The sequence below is a fragment of the Coffea arabica genome, chromosome 4e (assembly GCF_036785885.1).
Source record: "Coffea arabica cultivar ET-39 chromosome 4e, Coffea Arabica ET-39 HiFi, whole genome shotgun sequence".
Classification (NCBI taxonomy): domain Eukaryota; kingdom Viridiplantae; phylum Streptophyta; class Magnoliopsida; order Gentianales; family Rubiaceae; genus Coffea; species Coffea arabica.
In genome coordinates this window covers 14,460,137-14,479,592 of record NC_092317.1, presented here as the reverse complement: position 1 = coordinate 14,479,592, position 19,456 = coordinate 14,460,137, and the positions used below count along the sequence as shown (strand labels likewise).

At 34.9% G+C, this 19,456-nt stretch overlaps 2 protein-coding genes across 2 annotated transcripts; both read left to right on the top strand.

Annotated features, from left to right (window-relative positions):
- Positions 1 to 651: 651 nt before the first annotated feature.
- On the top strand, positions 652 to 8,291 carry LOC113742927 (probable cyclic nucleotide-gated ion channel 16). Its single transcript, XM_027270956.2, has 6 exons — positions 652 to 1,284; positions 3,195 to 3,407; positions 3,609 to 3,898; positions 4,326 to 4,437; positions 5,886 to 6,122; positions 7,231 to 8,291. The coding sequence occupies exons 1-6, from the start codon at positions 838 to 840 to the stop codon at positions 8,017 to 8,019; spliced, it is 2,088 nt and encodes a 695-aa protein (XP_027126757.1). The 5' UTR covers positions 652 to 837; the 3' UTR covers positions 8,020 to 8,291.
- Positions 8,292 to 13,569: 5,278 nt separating this feature from the next.
- On the top strand, positions 13,570 to 18,258 carry LOC113742365 (benzaldehyde dehydrogenase, mitochondrial-like). The gene is made up of 11 exons (XM_027270203.2): positions 13,570 to 13,891; positions 14,368 to 14,505; positions 14,620 to 14,762; positions 14,871 to 15,024; positions 15,110 to 15,339; positions 15,555 to 15,644; positions 16,336 to 16,509; positions 16,587 to 16,724; positions 17,159 to 17,296; positions 17,391 to 17,452; positions 17,859 to 18,258. The coding sequence occupies exons 1-11, from the start codon at positions 13,828 to 13,830 to the stop codon at positions 18,130 to 18,132; spliced, it is 1,605 nt and encodes a 534-aa protein (XP_027126004.1). The 5' UTR covers positions 13,570 to 13,827; the 3' UTR covers positions 18,133 to 18,258.
- The last annotated feature ends 1,198 nt before the right edge of the window (positions 18,259 to 19,456 follow it).

Sequence of the window (19,456 nt, the reverse complement as noted above, 5' to 3'; positions counted from 1 at the left end):
TGAAAATATCAAATTGTTAATTCAATTCAAATTAATTTTATAATAAAAAATATTATTCCTCAAAGTAGTTGCTTAATTTGTATCTATGCTCGTACTAGTGTCGAATGGATAACTAAAATAGGAAATTGCAACAAAAAATAATGTTACAATAAAGGTGCAAATAGGTAGGACTTTTGCTAATTTTAACCCAAAATGATAAAAAAAGATAGACTATTTTGTTGTTTTGAATTCAAAAGTGTTGTGGTTGTGAAAGAATTCTTTGTTAAAATTTGAAACAGTTCAGAATTCCAGAGATAAGTGACAAGGTGATTTTTTACTTAAATATGGAAATTTTTTACTTTTAGTATTATAAGTTTAATTTAAACAAAAGTAAATTTTGTCAAATAATAAGTAAGTTAAATTACTCAAAGTGTAAATTTCTATTTCTGACTAAAACTTATCTTTCAGGCATATACTTACTAGTTTTAATTAAAAACATACTAAAGTTAATATTAATTAGTTTAATATAATATTTAAAAAGTTGCTAAAAAACTTGATCTATCACTACTAAAGATAATAGAAACCTACGATAGTAGATTCCCTAATATCGTTACCATAACTATAGGCACCGTAACATTGTCCAATACTCACATGACAACCATACAACTGCATCAAAATCCAGCCGTGTCTGCTCCCAATTCCACATTTCACTAAAGTAACTCCCTTCTTCGCCACAGAACTCTTCAATCTTGCATGGCTCCCCGTTTTCCTCTCCTCAAATTCAGACTTAGATGTGGGAAGTTCAGAAACTGCTGCCCATTTCATCTCAATCTCAATCCTTAATGGGGAAAATCCAAGATGAATCATCTCTACCTCCACCTCGAATCAACAAAGTTCTTGCACCATCTTCCACCAATCCAATCTCTACTCTACGATCACCATAAGCCATGGTGGCAGCAAATTCTCGACCCCAACGGGGAGTTTGTCAACAAATGGAACCGCATTTTCTTGGCCACGGCTCTCACTGCTCTGTTCATAGATCCTCTGTTCTTCTTCCTCCCAATGCTGCGGACAGACTGCATGAGAATAGATGTAAGCACAGCCGTCACCCTCATCTCCCTCAGAACCGTTGTGGATCTGTTTTCTGTGCTCCAAATTTCCATGAAGTTCAGAACTGCCTATGTTGCTCCGAGCTCCAGGATCTTTGGGAAAGGAGACTTGATTATGGATCCCAGGAAGATTGCGTTTCGATACTTGAAAACTGATTTTGTCATTGATCTTACTGCTGCTCTTCCCATTCCTCAAGTAAGTGCTTCTTGGAGCAATTTTTACATTTCCTTGTGGCCCTTTTCTTTTCTGTGAAGATGATTATGGTTTTCATACTCTGGTGACTAGGGAATTTGGACTCTTTTTATTTTGGGGATTTGTGAATCTCTTGGGGTTTTATATCTGTTTATTCCTATCATTTTTTTTTGGTTTATTGATATTTGCATCCTAGAGCATACCTCAGAACCATCAACTGATTTATAGCACATTGCTTGGATGAGTAAAATGTCAATCAATTTTGGTAGGTATTTTTACATGGGAAAAAGTTTAGCAGGCCTAAATGAGTAAGAGTATTTTGGTAAACATAAGAAAGTTAAGGAACTTGAGGAGTTAAACCTAAAAATATATATAGTCATTCATTTTCAAATGATTTGAACAATGTACCCATTGTATATAGTACTGCAGTGCTAAAATTAAAGTGCAAACTGATTATAGGTCAAAGGTGCATATTGCAATAATTCCTTCATATTCTATAGATCCTCTTAATTGTAAAATATTCCTTTTTTTTAAAGGATGCGATAAGTCAATTTTCATTGACACCAAAACTCCAGGATCAAGTAAACCAATTTTGCCTGTTTAGGCAGCATAGCGGTATACAATGGTATAAAGGCAGGATAATCAGGAATTTGTGTAACAGCATAATGAGGAAGATTTGGTTTGGATTGAACTTCTTGATCTTCCTGCACTTTCCTCTACATGATGTGCTTGACCAAATCAAAGAGTGCTATTGCTTCACCTGTCTATAAATAAGTTATCATGAAGCCAATTTAGATGATGTTCGATTTATGTTTGGGCAGTTCTTGGGAAGTGAAGTTAGACTTGTTACAGGAGATAATCTCTGACTGACAAACTAAAATTGTGAATTTAACTTGGAGAGGCAATGCGTGTTGACCGCTAAAATTTTGCCGTCATAGGAACGTGTTTGCTGTGTAAGAAACGTGCTGGGACATGCAAGACTTGAATCTTATTGTTGGATTAGTTAGTACCAATGGAAGAGGAAGGGAAAGAAGCCAAAAACTATTGTTGAGGTCTATGGCAGAGTCATGTATTTAGGATGATTTGGTTGTCAGGAGGAAGACCCTGTCATTAGGCTCGATTAGGAAGTGATTGAGGCAGCACTCAGATTCCATCAACTTAAGGAAAGGAAAATGAAATAATGAATAAAAAGGAACGCAGACCACACCATACTTCAGTGCACTGGGTGAGCAGGCATCTGTGATGTATAGCTAAGTCTTCAACAAGAAACATGCATGGTTAAGGCGACTCACCACTAGTTTGCATGAATCCAGAACACTACTTATTTGTAAACAAGTTTGGTTCCTTTAGAAATCAATGTGTGATTAGAGATTTTCATAATTCAGGATACACAGAATATGAATTACTTGATTGTTGGGACATCCTTCTAACAGAACTTTCTTTAGTCGTAATATATCTTAGTCTGTGATTACAAATTTTGAGAGCTTGCAATTCTTTGCTTATACATTGTGAAGAGGAAGTTTGTTGTCACCTAATCAAGAATACAATCTTAGGCTTTACCATCTGAGCACTAGTGCACAGCTTGACATAGGTAAGAGACTGAAACTATCATCTCATCTAAATGCTTTCCTTTTGCTTTGCGTCTTCTTGCATATGGTACTTTTCTGGCTGAAACATTTTCCAGTCATAGTGAATTCACATAATTGGTCCTGTCATTCTTGTTCGTTGTTTCTTTTTGTGCAGTGTTTGTGTCATCTTCTTTGCGTCTTTCTCTATTATTTTCCTACTGTTCTTTACTCTTTAAGGTTCAAACTTTTGGCGCATATGGGCCTTTTCTCTTCATTCATTGATCATGTTTCATCATTGTGATACAGGCCAATGTTTGAGTTCTCTTTTATTCTGACTTTTGGCAGTTTCTTGTCTGGTTTGTGATGCCATTGAATCAACAACCTGCAGCTGCCCGTGCTAATCATGCCATTTCTCTGGTGATAATGCTTCAGTACATACCGAGGTTGTTTGTCATTTTCCCTCTGAATTGGAAAATTATAAAAAACACTGGGGTAGTGGCAAAGACTGCTTGGTCAGGAGCGGCATACAATCTCATTCTCTTTATGCTAGCTAGTCATGTAAGACTTGTTGCTAGTTCCTCCAATGCTTTAAATCCTTATTTTTCCTGTCTTCTGGAATCTTTTAACATGTTATGACTGGTAATCGGAACTTTCTTTACTAATTAAATAGGAGTTAAATTTAGAAACAAACAGTTAGAATCTATATAGTATATATTGAGCTCATTATGATTATTTGCATTTTCAAAATTGTCAGTGCAGGTTTTAGGAGCCTCATGGTACCTAATGTCCTTTGAGCGACATCTTACATGCTGGAGGATGATATGTGAAAAAGAGAAGACACGTCATCATTGTGACACTCTCTTCCTAGATTGTCTTAAATCCGGAGATGAAAAGGATGCTTGGAAGAAAAGCACTAAGGCATTCACGACTTGTACACCAGACAAGTTTGAGTTTGGGCTATTTGCTGAAGCCTACGAAGATCAAATAACTTCCGCGAACATTGCTGATAGATATTTTTACTGTCTTTGGTGGGGCTTGCGGAACCTCAGGTATGTTAAATGGATAGGAGATGATGGAACTAAAGCAGAATTTCATCATCTTAGTTTGTACTCTCCCCCAACTTGGTTAAGAATCACTCTGGCTGAAACTCCATACGTATTTTCATGGGTTATTACTTAAGAAGCTTACTTGAGTCATGGAGATCACATTCCTCGCTATCTGGTTCATTTCCATGAGTAATCGAAACTATATTACTCTCTCACTATGGATTTTCTCTTTGTTAATATATATATCCCAAGCTTTACTTCACTAAATTGGTGTGAAAACATTTTATTTGGTATAGTCACTTGATGATTTTTGCTACAGAAACCAGAAATGAGAATTATCATTTCCCTCTCTCTCTCTCTCTCTCTCTCTCTCTCTCTCTCTCTTTTTGGAAAAGCTGCCTCAAATAATCTTTTACTTCTTCTCTTTCAGTTCTTATGGGCAGAATTTAGCAGCAAGTACCCAAGTTGTGGAGACACTTTTCAGCTGTCTTATTTGTCTTGTGGGACTAAGTTTTTTTGGGTTTCTAATTGGCAATATGCAGGTACATCTTCTTCAGGAAATGCACTTATATCAAAAAACTATCATATCATGACCTTTGTCATTCTATTTGCATGACAATATTTGCATATCCTCAACATATAGGTCATTACAGATTCAAGGCATGGCTAATGTTATAGATTGCATACACTTCTTTTCCAGATAGATATTTAGTTTAGTCTGGTGAAAAACCTGATGGTTAATATTCTCAGTTTTTAGTGAAGTAATATACAGTTCCAGTGGAGCCTGCATCCTTTCCTATGTTGCAGAGGATATAGTTGATTACTGCCTCAAGAGCACCTTTGTGCATGCACGGTAGAAATTTGTGATAGTGATGCTACAGCAGTTTTGAAAATCACAAGTGTTGACTAGAGTATGTTCACCCAATCTATATTTGGAAATTGCTAAGTTCATATGAACTTCTCCTCTTGTTTTACAGAAGAATAAGATAGAAGAATATTTTCGTGTTCTAAGTTCACATGATCTTCATTTGTTCTCTCTTCTGGTCATAGGTATCTGAAAACCTTGTCACATATTTGAAAGTTGCTTTCTACTTAACTTTGTACTGTTCTTGTTTGACAAAATTTATGTCCACGTTAAGTTCATGTATGCGTCACTGAACCATGATTAGAGTTGCTAATGATGAGATAAACTAAAGGCAAGATTACTATCGGAATTATCCAGTCACCTTTTACATGTGTTTGTATCATCATCATTTTAGCTCAAGTACCTAATTTGGCTATTAAAGTGGGCCAAAACCATATAGAGGTGTATAGTTCAAATTGACCAGTCACTTTTATTGAACCCAAATATGCTCAAACGAAGAAAATCAATTTTGTGAAATCACTTGATTACATGAAAGCAATAACCCTGCATGAATAGTCTTCTCCTACTGTGTCTTACCTAGTACCTTCCTAGTTTCTTTCATGTTCCCTCAACTAACTCTTGGTTTACCTCTTCTTTGAAATCTGTATTTTGTCCTGCTTCATCTTGTTTGTGATGAAGCATTACTTTATAATACACCTCAGTGTCGTTTAAGTTTATTTGTTTGCATGTGTAGAAATAATAGGCAAGAAAGTTGTAGCTGTATAAAGATAAGTTTTATCTATCAGATGTTCAAGTAAAAGAGTAAATGTGTACATCAAAAGTTTTTGTAGCTTGTCTGAGTTCTACAGTATGATCTTTTGATTAATGCTCGATTTAAACATCTTCCATGGATCAACTACTGTTGCTTAAACACATTCTTATATAGGTTTAGTTTAGCATAGGAAGAAGAGAACTTTGTTTTCTAGTTATTAGTGCAGTGACCAAGTATGCCATCACTTCTAATATAGTTAAAAGATACAATTCCCAACTTCTGAAAATGATACATGCTGTCAACTATCCATTATTGGTGTCAAAATTGGTCGATAATTTGATAATTATCTAATGCCAGTGTTATTGTCATTCTAGACCTATTTGGAATCTACCACTGCAAGACTTGAAGAGTGGAGGGTTAAGCGAAGAGATACTGAGGAATGGATGAGACATCGTCAACTACCTCCAGATTTGCAGGATCGTGTTCGTCGTTTTGTCCAGTATAAATGGCTTGCTACAAGAGGAGTAGATGAAGAAGAAATCCTGCAAGCCTTACCCTTAGACATACGCCGCGAAATTCAAAGGCATCTTTGCCTGAACCTTGTCCGCCGAGTAAGTGTTTTACTTATTGTTATACAAAAGTGCACACTAGACATGCATATAGGTAGTGAGTGAAGATCATTTGGAACCAGTTTCATTTTCATATGGGAATCATTTTCCTGATAGATTGGTTGTTTAGATTCCTTACTTGTTGGATATCAGATTCATTATACTTCTTTCCCCTCTTTTTATTCTTTCAAGTGAAACTTTTATGCATTCATCTAGTGATGAGATATACTCAACAGGAAATATGAGTTTGATTTCATCGAAAATATTGTGAAATTAGTACTCTGAAGGCTTCACTACTATGCAAACAGAAACTGGCCTCATCGTCTTCATCTGGTTAAAAACATCAGCACTTTTAATAATGTATGATGTAGAGAGTTTTTAAATTTTCGCCTGATTATGTGGGATCACGACATTAAAGTTATTGAAGAAGCAGAAATAAATGATTTTTCACCATCTGTTTCCTGCATGGTTGAACTGGTGGAACAATTGGTAATGAAGTGAAAAAATTCTTTGTTCGGATCTTATTTCACCTTTACAAATCTAGTACTATGATATATTGACCAAAAAGGAAAGTGATATATGCTTTGATCTTAAGCTAGAGTTGGAAGCCAGCCTAAATTTATGGACAAGTTGACTGCTTAAGCCAACTTACCGAAGACATCATCCTTTGTATGTTGCAAGTATCAGACTAGACGTACATTCAGCTTGATGATTTCTGCCAACTTGCATGTATTTAGGAGATGTTGTCCTGTGTGCATTTCCTAATATTGTGGAGTTCATTGTTATGCACAGATGAAGTGATTTTTTTTTCTTTTTCAATAATACGGCAACCATTGATCTGAAATGCTTCACTTGCTACTTTAATCCTTTCTCTTGGATTTACTCATATATCTGTGTCTGTGGATGACTCCTGTTTGCAAGTCAGCCAACCTTGTTGAATTCTGTTGAGGTTGGATATATGTCACAATTATCCATCTGAAAGTTTCACATTTGCATTTGGTGCATAGGAACAAGGATAAGGTGCGGTTTTAGTCATGTCAAGATTGGTCTAGCTCTGCTGTTTCAGTGTACCTCTTTCCTTGTCTGTGTGTGACTAACATCACAGGTTTAGGTTCCTTTCTTCTCTCAAATGGATGACCAACTCCTAGATGCAATATGTGAACGTCTTGTTTCATCATTGAATACCAAAGACACGTACATTGTCCGAGAAGGTGATCCAGTTGCTGAGATGCTTTTCATCATCAGAGGTGAACTTGAGAGCTCAACTACCAATGGTGGACGCTCTGGTTTTTTTAACTCCATTACTCTTAAACCTGGTGACTTCTGTGGTGAAGAACTGCTGACATGGGCCTTAATGCCTACATCGAACCTCAATCTCCCATCCTCAACGCGTACTGTCAAATCACTTACTGAAGTCGAAGCATTTGCACTTCGTGCTGAGGACCTCAAATTTGTCGCGAATCAATTCAAACGGCTTCACAGCAAGAGGTTACAACATGCTTTCCGATATTACTCACACCAGTGGAGGACATGGGGAGCTTGCTTCATACAAGTTGCTTGGAGACGACTCAAAAGAAAGAGGCTTGCAGAAGAGCTGGCAAGACAGGAATACTCGTGCAATCTGCAGTTCTTTGATGAAGACAGCCAGTATGGTGATGCATTTGCAGCTGCAGTTTATGGAAGTACTACTACTGGCAGTGCTGCAATGGATGGCATTCCCCAACATTTAGGAGCTACAGTTTTGGCTTCAAGATTTGCTACCAACACTAAAAGAGGCCCGAAGGTCACAAGGGTTGAAGCTGCTAGCTCAAGTTTACCAATGCCAAAGCTTTTCAAGCCTGACGAACCTGATTTTCACGCAGACAAAGAGTACACTAAGGACACCGAAGAATTTGATTGAAGTGATGAGCTAGCCTTGATTTATTTAGACAGGCTGCTTGTAAAATATTCCCCTACAACTTTCTTTATAGGTGGTTTTTTTTCCCCTGCAATTTCATCATTGGAGTAGGGATCAAATTTAGGCCTTTGATTTACATTCAAATATTAAGCTGTGAAGACCCAACATAACGAAGTTAGCAATTTTGCTTGTGATTAAAGGCATTGAATTTGGCATACTTCTGAAACAAATCAAAGAATGAAGAGTTGGACCTAAATTAGGCATTGACTCTCAAAGTAGCTTTCATCTTAGATAAACAAAATTATCTACTCAATGGAAAATATATCACCTGTCCTGCTTTACTATGATACGCAATGTAACAAGTGCAAAATAAGACACACTGTCAAAGTAGCTCTTATCTTAGAAAAACAAAATTAGCTAAAAATTTTAGGGAAAATGACACGTTTCATCCCTCACATTTCGTAAAAAAATTCTTTTCGTCCCTCACATTTAAAACGAAACAAATTGGTTCTTCACATTTAAAAACCCAAGCTTTTATATCTTAGAAATCAACTCTCAGTTGTGAATCAAACTATCTAACAACCCGGTTACAAATTTTAGGGGTAGAAGTGGTAGATTACTCGTAAAAATATATTTCTAACAAATAAATTAAACAATTAAAAAATCTTAATTAAAACCCATTTGCTTCTGGGTTTTAATTAAGATTTTTTAATTGTTTAATTTATTTGTTAGAAATATATTTTTGCGAGTGATCTACCAATTCTACCCCTAAAATTTGTAACCGGGTTATTAGATGGTTTAATTCACAACTGAAAGTTGATTTCTAGGATGTAAAAACTTGGGTTTTTAAATGTGAAGGACCAATTTGTTTCGTTTTAAATGTGAGGGACGAAAAGAATTTTTTTACGAAATATGAGGGATGAAACAGGTCATTTTCCCAAAAATTTATCATATATCCAGCTTTATTGTTGACATAATAAACAAAGCTTAGCAATTTCTGTTTAGTTATTTAGCAGTCTTCCTGGAATCAGGATTTTAGTAGTTTTCCTATTCAATAATATATGTTTTATTGGTAATTTCTTGACAAAGTGATTTCTTGTTTTACAAGTTCAGTAAGTTATAAAATAGGATATTAGTTAAGGCACTTTTTTTAAGAGCATTTATAAGATTTTATTGTTAGTGTCGCTCTTTTTTATTGTTTGGGATTTTAATATAGTGTAAATTATTTATTTTCTTTTCTCTTACATATATATTTTGAGTGATTATTTTATCCTTTCAATTCTGTAATCCTACATACGTTAATTATTATTAGAATCCTGAATTCGGGTTCTACATTGACTGAACTGCAAAAAGATTTAAAAAAACAAAAGAGCGCCTACTTTATTCCGGTCTGACTCCTGCACCTAAATGCAATTTGTCGTATTCCTTGTTTGCCCTCTATTCTTGCTATTTTCTTGCTTTGTTTTCCTTCTTTCTTTCTTTCTTTTTTTTTTTCTATCTTTCCACTAAACTCTCTAAAGTATGAAACTCCTTCATGCTTATAGAAAATCCACAAAGTTTTGACGTGTTGAATAAATTATCACAAGTATTCAGCTTTTCTGAATGACAAGAAAGACCCTTAATCCATATTTGAGAATGACTGGCCTAGAAAATGTAGTGCCAAAAACTATATGTCATTATCATCGGTGCCGTATGTTGAGTGCAAACTCGAAAATCTGCCCATCAATCTGAATTTTGACAGCAAGTTAAAAATTCCACAAAATAGAAAAGAAGAGCAAAACTTTGAAATTTCCCCTTGTGTTTTGATTGTTTCCTTGTTTGAATTAACTATTTCACTTTCTTGATGTTAATGTTACAACTTGCGAATAACCCTCTTGAACTCATTTCTTGGATATCCATTTTATCAACTTGAATTAAATTTTTTTTTTCTCTGAAACACTCTCTTTAATAAAGTTAGATTCTTGGGAAAATTTTAGAAACCTCCCTTGCGATTTTTTACAATTGTGGTCACCTCCCCTAAGGTTTGAAAATTACCCTGATACTATGAAAAGATTATGATAGCCTTCAAAAATTTGCAAATTTTAAGTGAAAATGAGTTTAAAAGAGAAAATTGGAAATTTTTTTATAATACGTTTATCATAAAATTCTAATATCATCTAAACTAGTATATTATGCTTCATTCCCAATATTTTTGACTAGATTTATTAGTCAATTTACAAAAATTCGACCAACCAATTAGGGAGGCATTTGTTAAAATAAGTATATTCAAAAATTACTGAACCCAAAAAATGTCGAAAGTACCACAAAAGAATGCTTTCAAAACATGGCTTAAATTTTCTTGCAAAAAACTAACATAATGAAAAATGGTGATAGTTGACTTTTTAGCATTTAGTTTCTTCTACACATCAGAATGGGGTAATATTGGATATTCATTGGATATTTTTTGCTTACATCATCAATTGTTACCAATACGTACTTTCTAGGGAAGCTAATTGTAATTTTTCAAACTTCAAGGGATGTTTTTGATATTATCCCTAGATTTTTTGCTTGGCTGTCCTATATCAGTACTTCACATCACTGATCTTTCAAGATTTTCTTTCTGTGGTAAGGAAAAAGACTTCACATCTATTGCATGAGTTGAAGCTTCAACCTTGATGAAACATTTTTCTCGAATTCAAGCTAAATAATAGATGCATGATTCAACTACTTGACCTTACTATATGTGTAACTCGCATAATTGGGTAGACAACAATTGCTTTCATGATACAAAGAAGGAAATGATTAAACATGGATGTTGCATGGGCCCAAGTTGCATTTAAATCTTGGAATCATCAATAAAAAGGAAGTATTAAAGTGCAGCACTCTGAATTTAAAGTTTTTGATTTAGTCCGCGGTTGGATTTTCGAAAAATCATTTTTTATTTTGTTAATAATGAAACGTACGGTCTATCTAACGGGCATTAGTTAAGATATATTTCAGGTGCAATATTTTTGGAAATGTAAATTTAATTAAGAAAAGTAAATGAATACAAGGGAGGGTAGGTAAGATTAAATAGAGAAAGTATATAAATGTAAGAGAAGATAATAATTGTTAATATATGTATATACATGATATGTTAGGTGAATATTATGTGTATTAATCAGTGCCCTGTGGGCACCCGTTAGAAAAGCCTATAATGAAATGGGCATGGATCTTGTAAACTTCTAAATGCATTAATGTTAAAAGAAAAAATAAAGAGTTCTTTTTATTCATTTAAGAAAAGGCAGGAATAAGGGAAAAGTATTAAGCAAACAATTAACTTTTCATACAGCACCAATGTAAAAATATATCTGTATTAAGAAATTAAAAGCATAACACATAACTTATATTCAAATTTAAAACTCTCTTTTTGTCCATTTGGCAGACATATTGTTAAATAAATAAATATATATGTATCTATGTATGTATGTATGTATAACGTAGGAAAGATAAAAAGGAGAATTTGGTATAAGGATCGAATTCTGTGAAGGGAAAGGTGAGTCAACAACAATGGTAAGAAGCCAATATTTACTGCAACAATAAAATAAGAAGTCATGTGCATATCTGATTCTGGATGTACTTGAAATGTTATGATGTTAAATATGTTTTACTTTTACTTAAATATAGAGTGTACGTGAGTGTTGTGTGATTGTTTTACCACCACTGCTAATATTTTAAGTGTGATGAATATTTAATAGTTATCCTCCAAAATATGCTAACACTTGTTGCTCATTTTGCATTCGATAATAGCACAATTAGAAATTGTAACACAAATTTTGAAAATCTAAATGTTCATTTAATAGATAAATTATTTTTTCACTCAGTATTCAAAAAGAGTTTGAAGATGAAGAGAATAAACTTTTTCTTCACGCAAGGCTAATGGAATCGAATTAATGGCACTGAGTAATAGGCTAAAATTAAGGTATTAACCAATGAAAAAAAGAGTCAAATTGCAAAGCATTAAGAAAAAAAATGTGTCCAAACTCAGTAATAGGATAAGAGAAGAGTAATAGGAGTAGTGTTATGAAAGAAAATAAGGGAGGAAAAAGAACATATATAAGGTACAGAAATATGAAATAAACTATAATAAATTTGCTAATGACCTTGTCATTTACAATGGGACATAATAGGGTTGAATTAGTAGGCAAGTCAAATAATAGGAGTAGAAAATTAGAGAAAAATGTGACTCATTGTAAATTTCCCTAATCATGGATAAAAGAAAGAATATTGTGATTGGGGAACAGAGAATTAAAATCATAGATTGATTGTTTGATTCGCTAACTGATTCAATAAGAGGAAAGGCAAGAGAGTAATAAATCAATTGGAATTTAGAGAACATAAAGGTATAATAATAAATGATAGGAAAAATGGTTGTAAATGATTGGAATGATAGGAAAAAATTAAAAAAGGAAATGTATGAGAATTAAAAAGGAAATTTATGAGTTGATTGGAAAATAGAGACATAATTAATACGAATGTATAAAAGGTAGGCAATTGGTAATTAATTGAAATTTACTACAAATAATAAACTGAAAAAGGAAGTGTAAAGTAATTATTACCAAAAAAGGAAAAAGAATGAAATCAACAAAAAATATAAACAAACACAAAAATTTTTTGTCACGTGACAAAACGATAGGACGACCACTTGATAGAACGTAGATACATCCAACTCAACAAACTTATATATAGTGAACTAAACATAATTTCATTATATATATGTATGTATGTATATATGCATGTGTGTATGTATGTAATATATATATGTATATGTATATGTATGTATCGTGTTTTACTTTTACTCAAGTATAGTTTACATGGGCCATTGTGTGATTGACCTACCACCACTACTAATATTTTACGTGTGATGAATATTTAATAGTTATCCTCCATAATATGTTAACATACCCTGACATAAGCACATGGTGGCAGGTAACTAATAGAAAATTCATAACCCAAGATATTACCTATCAATTCATACTTATGTATTATTCATTTCCAATGTGGTACACAACTCAAGTCGTGATTAGAACAAAATATATTATATAGCAAATATAAAGTATAAAAACCAACAATTCGAAGACTAACCATCTTACTGCCAAATTAAGGCACTTGTAATGGTGACTTGAGATGGCCTGCAACTTTTCCTATAGTTAATTGCTACAGAAAAATTGACAATTGCATCAACATGGACGCGTGGATAGATTCTTGGCTCAGGCACAAGCCACAAAAGTGTAATTTTTGTGACCATTTCCTTAGTTCTGGCTCATTGCTGTACAACTCTGACTCTTTATCTAGCTAAGAGTTCTTGGAATCATATGCACATTTGTCTCATTTTCCTTCATTTTCTGTGGTGGGATTTCTTTGTTGTTACATCTTTTTTTTATTTTAGAGCATGTAATTGGTCATCCATCAAACTTGAAAACTTTGTGTCGTTTTCTTCTTCTTGAGGTAAGAATGGGTAGGATTGCCGTTTTGCACCATTGCTTTTGATTTTTATGCGTGTAACAAAGTAAAATCAAATGGGATTTTTTTTTTAAGTGAAGATTCAGGAGAAATATTAATCAAAGAGAAGTTTGCAAATTGCAAGGTGTAGATTTTGTTGTTTATAGAGACTAGTAAGACAAAAAAGAAGGAAAGAAAACTTCTGGCTTAACTGAGCTCACTCATTTTCTCTCTATCCTTTTAGATGTGATTTTTTTGGCAGTTCAAATCACTAGCACAAGATAAGCATAAACATAAGAAGAAGAAGAAGAAGAAGAAGAAGAAGTAGAAACTCTAGAGGTGCAGAAGACTATGGCTGCTCGCAGACTTTCCTCTTTGCTCACTCGTTCTGTATCTCTTTCTTCTTCTTTTCGAGGTGACTTTTCCATCTCGTTATATCCACATGTATTTGCATGTTTAAAAGAAAGGAAAAAAGGATTCCAAAGTTTTCAATCTTGTCAGTGATGATTGATAGCTCAAGCTTGGATTCAGAATTTCTTCTTTCTGATTCTTTTGTTTCTTGTTCTTTTTGTTGCAATCATCATGCTAATAAACTTCAATCATAAAAGAGTAAATTCTGCCCGCAACTGCAAAATGAGTAAACTCTTTGTGCGTGTGTTTGTGTTTTGGCATCATGCTCAGCAACTTCAACTGTGGATTTTTTTTCCTTTTTTCCTTTCATATTGTTGTTTTCCTCATCCTTTGGAATAGATGATTCTGAATCCTTGAGAGAGTTTTCCTAAGAAAAGACAGTAGTAAAAGCAGAGGACCACTGTGATAGTCTCAAAAACTCAAGATTCTACGTCGATACTGTTTCTTATGTTACAAATTATATCTATTTTCTAATTTCAGGAGCAAATTATGGTGTGGTGAGTGGCATGAATAGGTTCAGTACTGCTACTGCAGCAGTTGAGGAGCCAATTTCTCCACCAGTTCAGATTAATTACACCAAGCTACTAATCAATGGTCAATTTGTTGATTCAGCATCAGGTAATCCTTTCTCTGTGCAAAGATATATAGTTAATCTAGCTTATGGAATTCTCAATTTTTAAACGATATGATTACTCAAAGATGAAATTCAGTAGCATTGAATTGTCTGTAAAGGTAAAACATTTCCAACATTGGATCCTCGGACTGGAGAGGTAATTGCACATGTTGCTGAAGGTGATACTGAGGACATCAATCGTGCTGTATCCGCAGCTCGCAAGGCATTTGATGAGGGACCCTGGCCCAAAATGCCAGCCTATGTAAGCTTTCCTCCTTTTTTGGTTGATTTTGGCTTCCAAGTTCCAGCTAGACAGAGCACGTTATATGACAATTTTTAAATTTCTCTTCCGCGATGATCAATAACTTAGGAAAGGGCAAGGGTATTATTGCGGTTTGCTGATTTGGTGGAAAAGCATAGTGACGAACTTGCAGCCCTTGAGACATGGGACAATGGGAAAACTTATGAACAGGCCGCCAAAGCTGAATTACCAACGTTTGTCCGTATATTCCATTATTATGCTGGTATGTGGCTTGGAGGGAAATGTTATCAGGAAATTTATTGAGCTCCGAAGGTGTATGGCATGACACACTTATGTTCAATATGTAGGTTGGGCGGATAAGATCCATGGTCTAACTGTTCCAGCTGATGGCGCTCATCATGTTCAAATTTTGCACGAACCAATTGGTGTTGCGGGTCAGATTATTCCCTGGAACTTTCCACTTCTAATGTTTGCTTGGAAAATAGGGCCTGCACTAGCAACTGGAAATACCGTTGTCTTGAAGACTGCAGAGCAAACGCCACTAACTGCTCTGTACGTTGCAAAGCTGTTTCATGAGGTTGGTTTAAGAAAGCTGTTTTCCTGATCTGTACTTGTAGTAATTGCTAATAATGTGCTTGCTCATTCAAGTTAATTTTTAAGCATTCATTTGTTTCATACTGTGTTTTGAGAATAGAATCAAGAGTATGTGTCTTTCCCTGGTGCTTATGCCCAAATCCCAAACAGTGATAACATAGTTATAACTTTTCAATTAACTTAATAGAGTTTTGGCAGGCTGGTCTTCCTCCTGGCGTTTTGAATGTAATCTCGGGCTATGGCCCTACTGCCGGTGCAGCTCTTGCTAGTCATATGGATGTTGACAAGGTTAGATGTGTTTTCAGTTGGAACCATGAATGATAGATACTTTCGATCAACGTTGCTTTCATATGAATCATCTGCTAGAGGTTATTGTAATGCTTAAGGATTGCATAATAAAAGATAGAATACTGGCAGCTATGTGCTAACATGAACTGTAAGGTTTTGTAGAACTACATCTGATAGCTAGAGCTAGAGGAGTTCTGAAGAGGAGATGAATTCTTGTATCCAATCTAATATAACCTGGCTTCAAGGGGATGAGTTCACTAAGTGATAAATTCTTGTATCCACGGATAACTAACCGACTCCAGAGCGATACCATTGAAGCTTGGCTGCAAGGATTTAACATGGAGTTGTCTTTTCGTAAAGATATACTCTGTGAGGACTATTAATATTCCAGAGAATAAACACAAATTAAGACTGCTATCAAACGCTGTTGTTCTAGGCTGACTGTTGGAACAATGTTTTGACACTCGATTGTTGATTATACTTGTTATTTATTCTCGCCACTCACATAAGCGACTTAACAATGATTAAGCTCTTGGAATTCAAATTAAGCTTTTCAGGATACTGATGATCAGGGAGAAGCCGAGGGGCATATTTTAACTCTTTGCATTAAAATGCACCCAAGCGGAAAACTATAACAGTGCAGCAAGATCTGGGGTTGATTCTTACAACTTTTTATTATTGTTTTCTACAGCTTGCTTTTACAGGATCAACAGATACAGGTAAAATTGTGCTTGAATTGGCTGCAAAAAGCAATCTCAAACCAGTTACTCTGGAACTTGGAGGGAAATCACCATTTATTGTATGTGAGGATGCTGATATCGACAAGGCTGTAGAGGAAGCACATTTTGCTTTATTCTTTAACCAGGTTTGCACAAGAATTGTCTGCCAAAGTTAATATTGCGGTTTGAAGGCTCTATTTAGAATTTCATTTGCTACCTTTAGGGCCAATGCTGCTGTGCTGGTTCTCGTACGTTTGTTCATGAACGTGTTTATGATGAGTTTCTGGAGAAAGCAAAGGCTCGCGCCTTGAGGCGTACAGTTGGAGATCCATTCAGGAAAGGTGTTGAACAAGGCCCTCAGGTATTCTCTAATGTATTTTTGTGCTCTGGTTTAATGTGGATTTAAGCATGCTCTCCAGTGACTGTCTATTAGTCTGTGACCATGGCAAAATATGTTCTGCATTTGACCATTCTTGCTGAAGTGTAAAAATGGTTGATAAAATGAGGCTCTAGATTACTCATGCAACTTATGCCAAATCTATTTATTGTATTTGAGGGTGTTGTAATGCAACCAACTGTTGTTCATTCAAATATGATAACATAATTCTGTGGAGGAGCATATTCTCAGCATTGTCGTGAAAGAAAGGGAAATCTTCCTGCAAATTTTTAATCTGTGGAACACATTCATCATAAACAAAGTTTGCTATGTCTGTTTCTTGTCGATATACATTTTACTTTTCAATTACAAATTCTGGTTTCTAACAAAAAAGTTTCTTTGCCCAATAAATGTCTCAGATTGACTCTGAGCAATTTGATAAGGTTCTGAGGTATATAAGATCTGGAGTTGATAGTAATGCTACCCTTGAGTGTGGAGGTGAAAGAATTGGTTCTAAGGGCTTCTTTATTCAACCAACTGTTTTCTCCAATGTTCAGGTAACCCTGCATTTCTGTTCCATTAATCTTCAACTACAACGTGCAAAAAAAAAAAAATTTATAACATAAGCAACCAACATCTGTGTTCAAACAGGATAATATGCTGATAGCGAAGGATGAAATATTTGGCCCAGTGCAGTCGATCTTAAAATTCAAGTGAGTTATTTGATAGTGAATTTCATCTGAACTCTGCATTTTGTTCATGCTTAGTAGTATCTGGGCTTTTTTGTAGAGCTGAACCGAATCCTACTGCATTACAAGGGTATAAAAACAGCCCCTAGGCCCTTCCAAGAAGAGTAAAAAGGAAGACCTCTAGAAAAAGCCTAGCTAGGTTGGCAACTAAATGCCCTCTGAAATCTGATATACATAAGATTGTTACCTTTCTAATAATTGGATGTGGACAACTACATCTTGGATTTCTAACTCCGCTTATGAAAAAAATGATCAAGTATTAACTGAGGTTTCTCCCTATTTTGAACTCTCAGAGAAGATAATACAGCAGTAATAGACATAACTGAATTTTTATGTGTACTCAAAAGTGTCATATGTCCTGTCCTGCTAGGGACCTTGATGAAGTGATTAGAAGGGCAAACGCCACAAGATATGGCCTAGCAGCAGGAGTTTACACGAAGAACATCGACACAGCAAACACGTTATCGCGAGGACTGAGAGCCGGAACAGTATGGATTAACTGTTTTGATGTCTTTGATGCTGCAATTCCTTTTGGTGGCTACAAAATGAGCGGCCATGGGAGAGAAAAAGGATTTTATAGCCTACAGAACTATTTACAGGTGAAGGCTGTTGTTACTCCTTTAAAGAATCCAGCCTGGCTGTAAACTTTCTGGTCTTTGTTGATAGAACCTCTGGGATAAATTTGGCTTGCTTGAAACAGAAGATGTATTGTGTTTTTGTCAAGCTGTTTCCTTTCTTGCTCTGAATGGAATTTTTCATCTTTTCTGTGACTTGCTACATGGTTTGGAAAAACGTGAAATGGTATGGCATACAAATGGTAAAGAATAAATTATTCTGTGCAAGCAAGACTGGAACTGTAAAATTAAAGATTGTTAATGTCTTCTCATTATTTAGACCTTGCCATATTTACAGCAAACATAACATTCTTAATCTAATGCCAAACAACTTTGTGTTAAAGAAAAGCTTATAATGCTCTGACACAGCTATTCTAGTGTAAAATAAAGAGTTGAACATAAATAGAGCAGGGTAAAGTGAAAATGTCCGAACAATATAGAGGCTAAGTGGTTGAGGAATTTGAATTGACACAACTTTGAGGCTTATTAACTGTGCAAGTTTTAATTATAATTGGTAAGGTAAATGCTCAGACAACAAATTCATGTAATAAAACATACATGTATGTATGGGCACTCCTAAATTTTGGGTTTTACATTTTTTTTCGGATTAATTTCACTTTACACCCTTGAACTGTATCTCAATTCCTATTTTAGTTCCTAAATTATAAATTGGGATATTTTAGTCCCCAAACTATTAAAATTATCGCATTTAAGTACAATCTTTAACAGAATCTCAAAATTAATGGAATACTAGTCACTTGAACAGCATGGTTGCATGTTGCAAGGGTACAGCAGCAAAATCAGATCAAACTATGCCCAGAAAAAATTCCAAAAGTTGAGGGAAAAATGGATTTTGGACATCCAAAATAGGAATCGACATACAATTTAGGAATTAAAGTATCCAAATTTAGAATCTAGAGACTAAAGTGATATCGAGATATATGTGCATTAGTTGTCGCCACCATGCAATTATTTCAAAATTAGCTTCGGGGGAGCTGTTAGTCGTGACAATGATAGTGTCATCGTCGCTGGCCTTGCTAAGAGTTTTCAGGGGATTGTGTACGGCTTAGGTTGCACAAGCAATAGCAACCAACGAAGCTGTCGAATTAGTTGAGTTTTTGAGGATCACTAATTTTTTTCTTGAAGGGATGCTTTCTTAGTAATTCAACAACTAAAGAATTGTGAAGAGTGTCCTTTTGAAATAGGTCCTTTGGTTGATGTCATACAACTCTCTTTGATGAACACAAATCTCCATAGTCATTCAAGTTGGCCCGAGAAAACTTAAAAAAGGAGCGGATAGACGGGTCACTGGGTCAATAGATGGATAAGTGGTTGATTCGATGAATCATTTGAA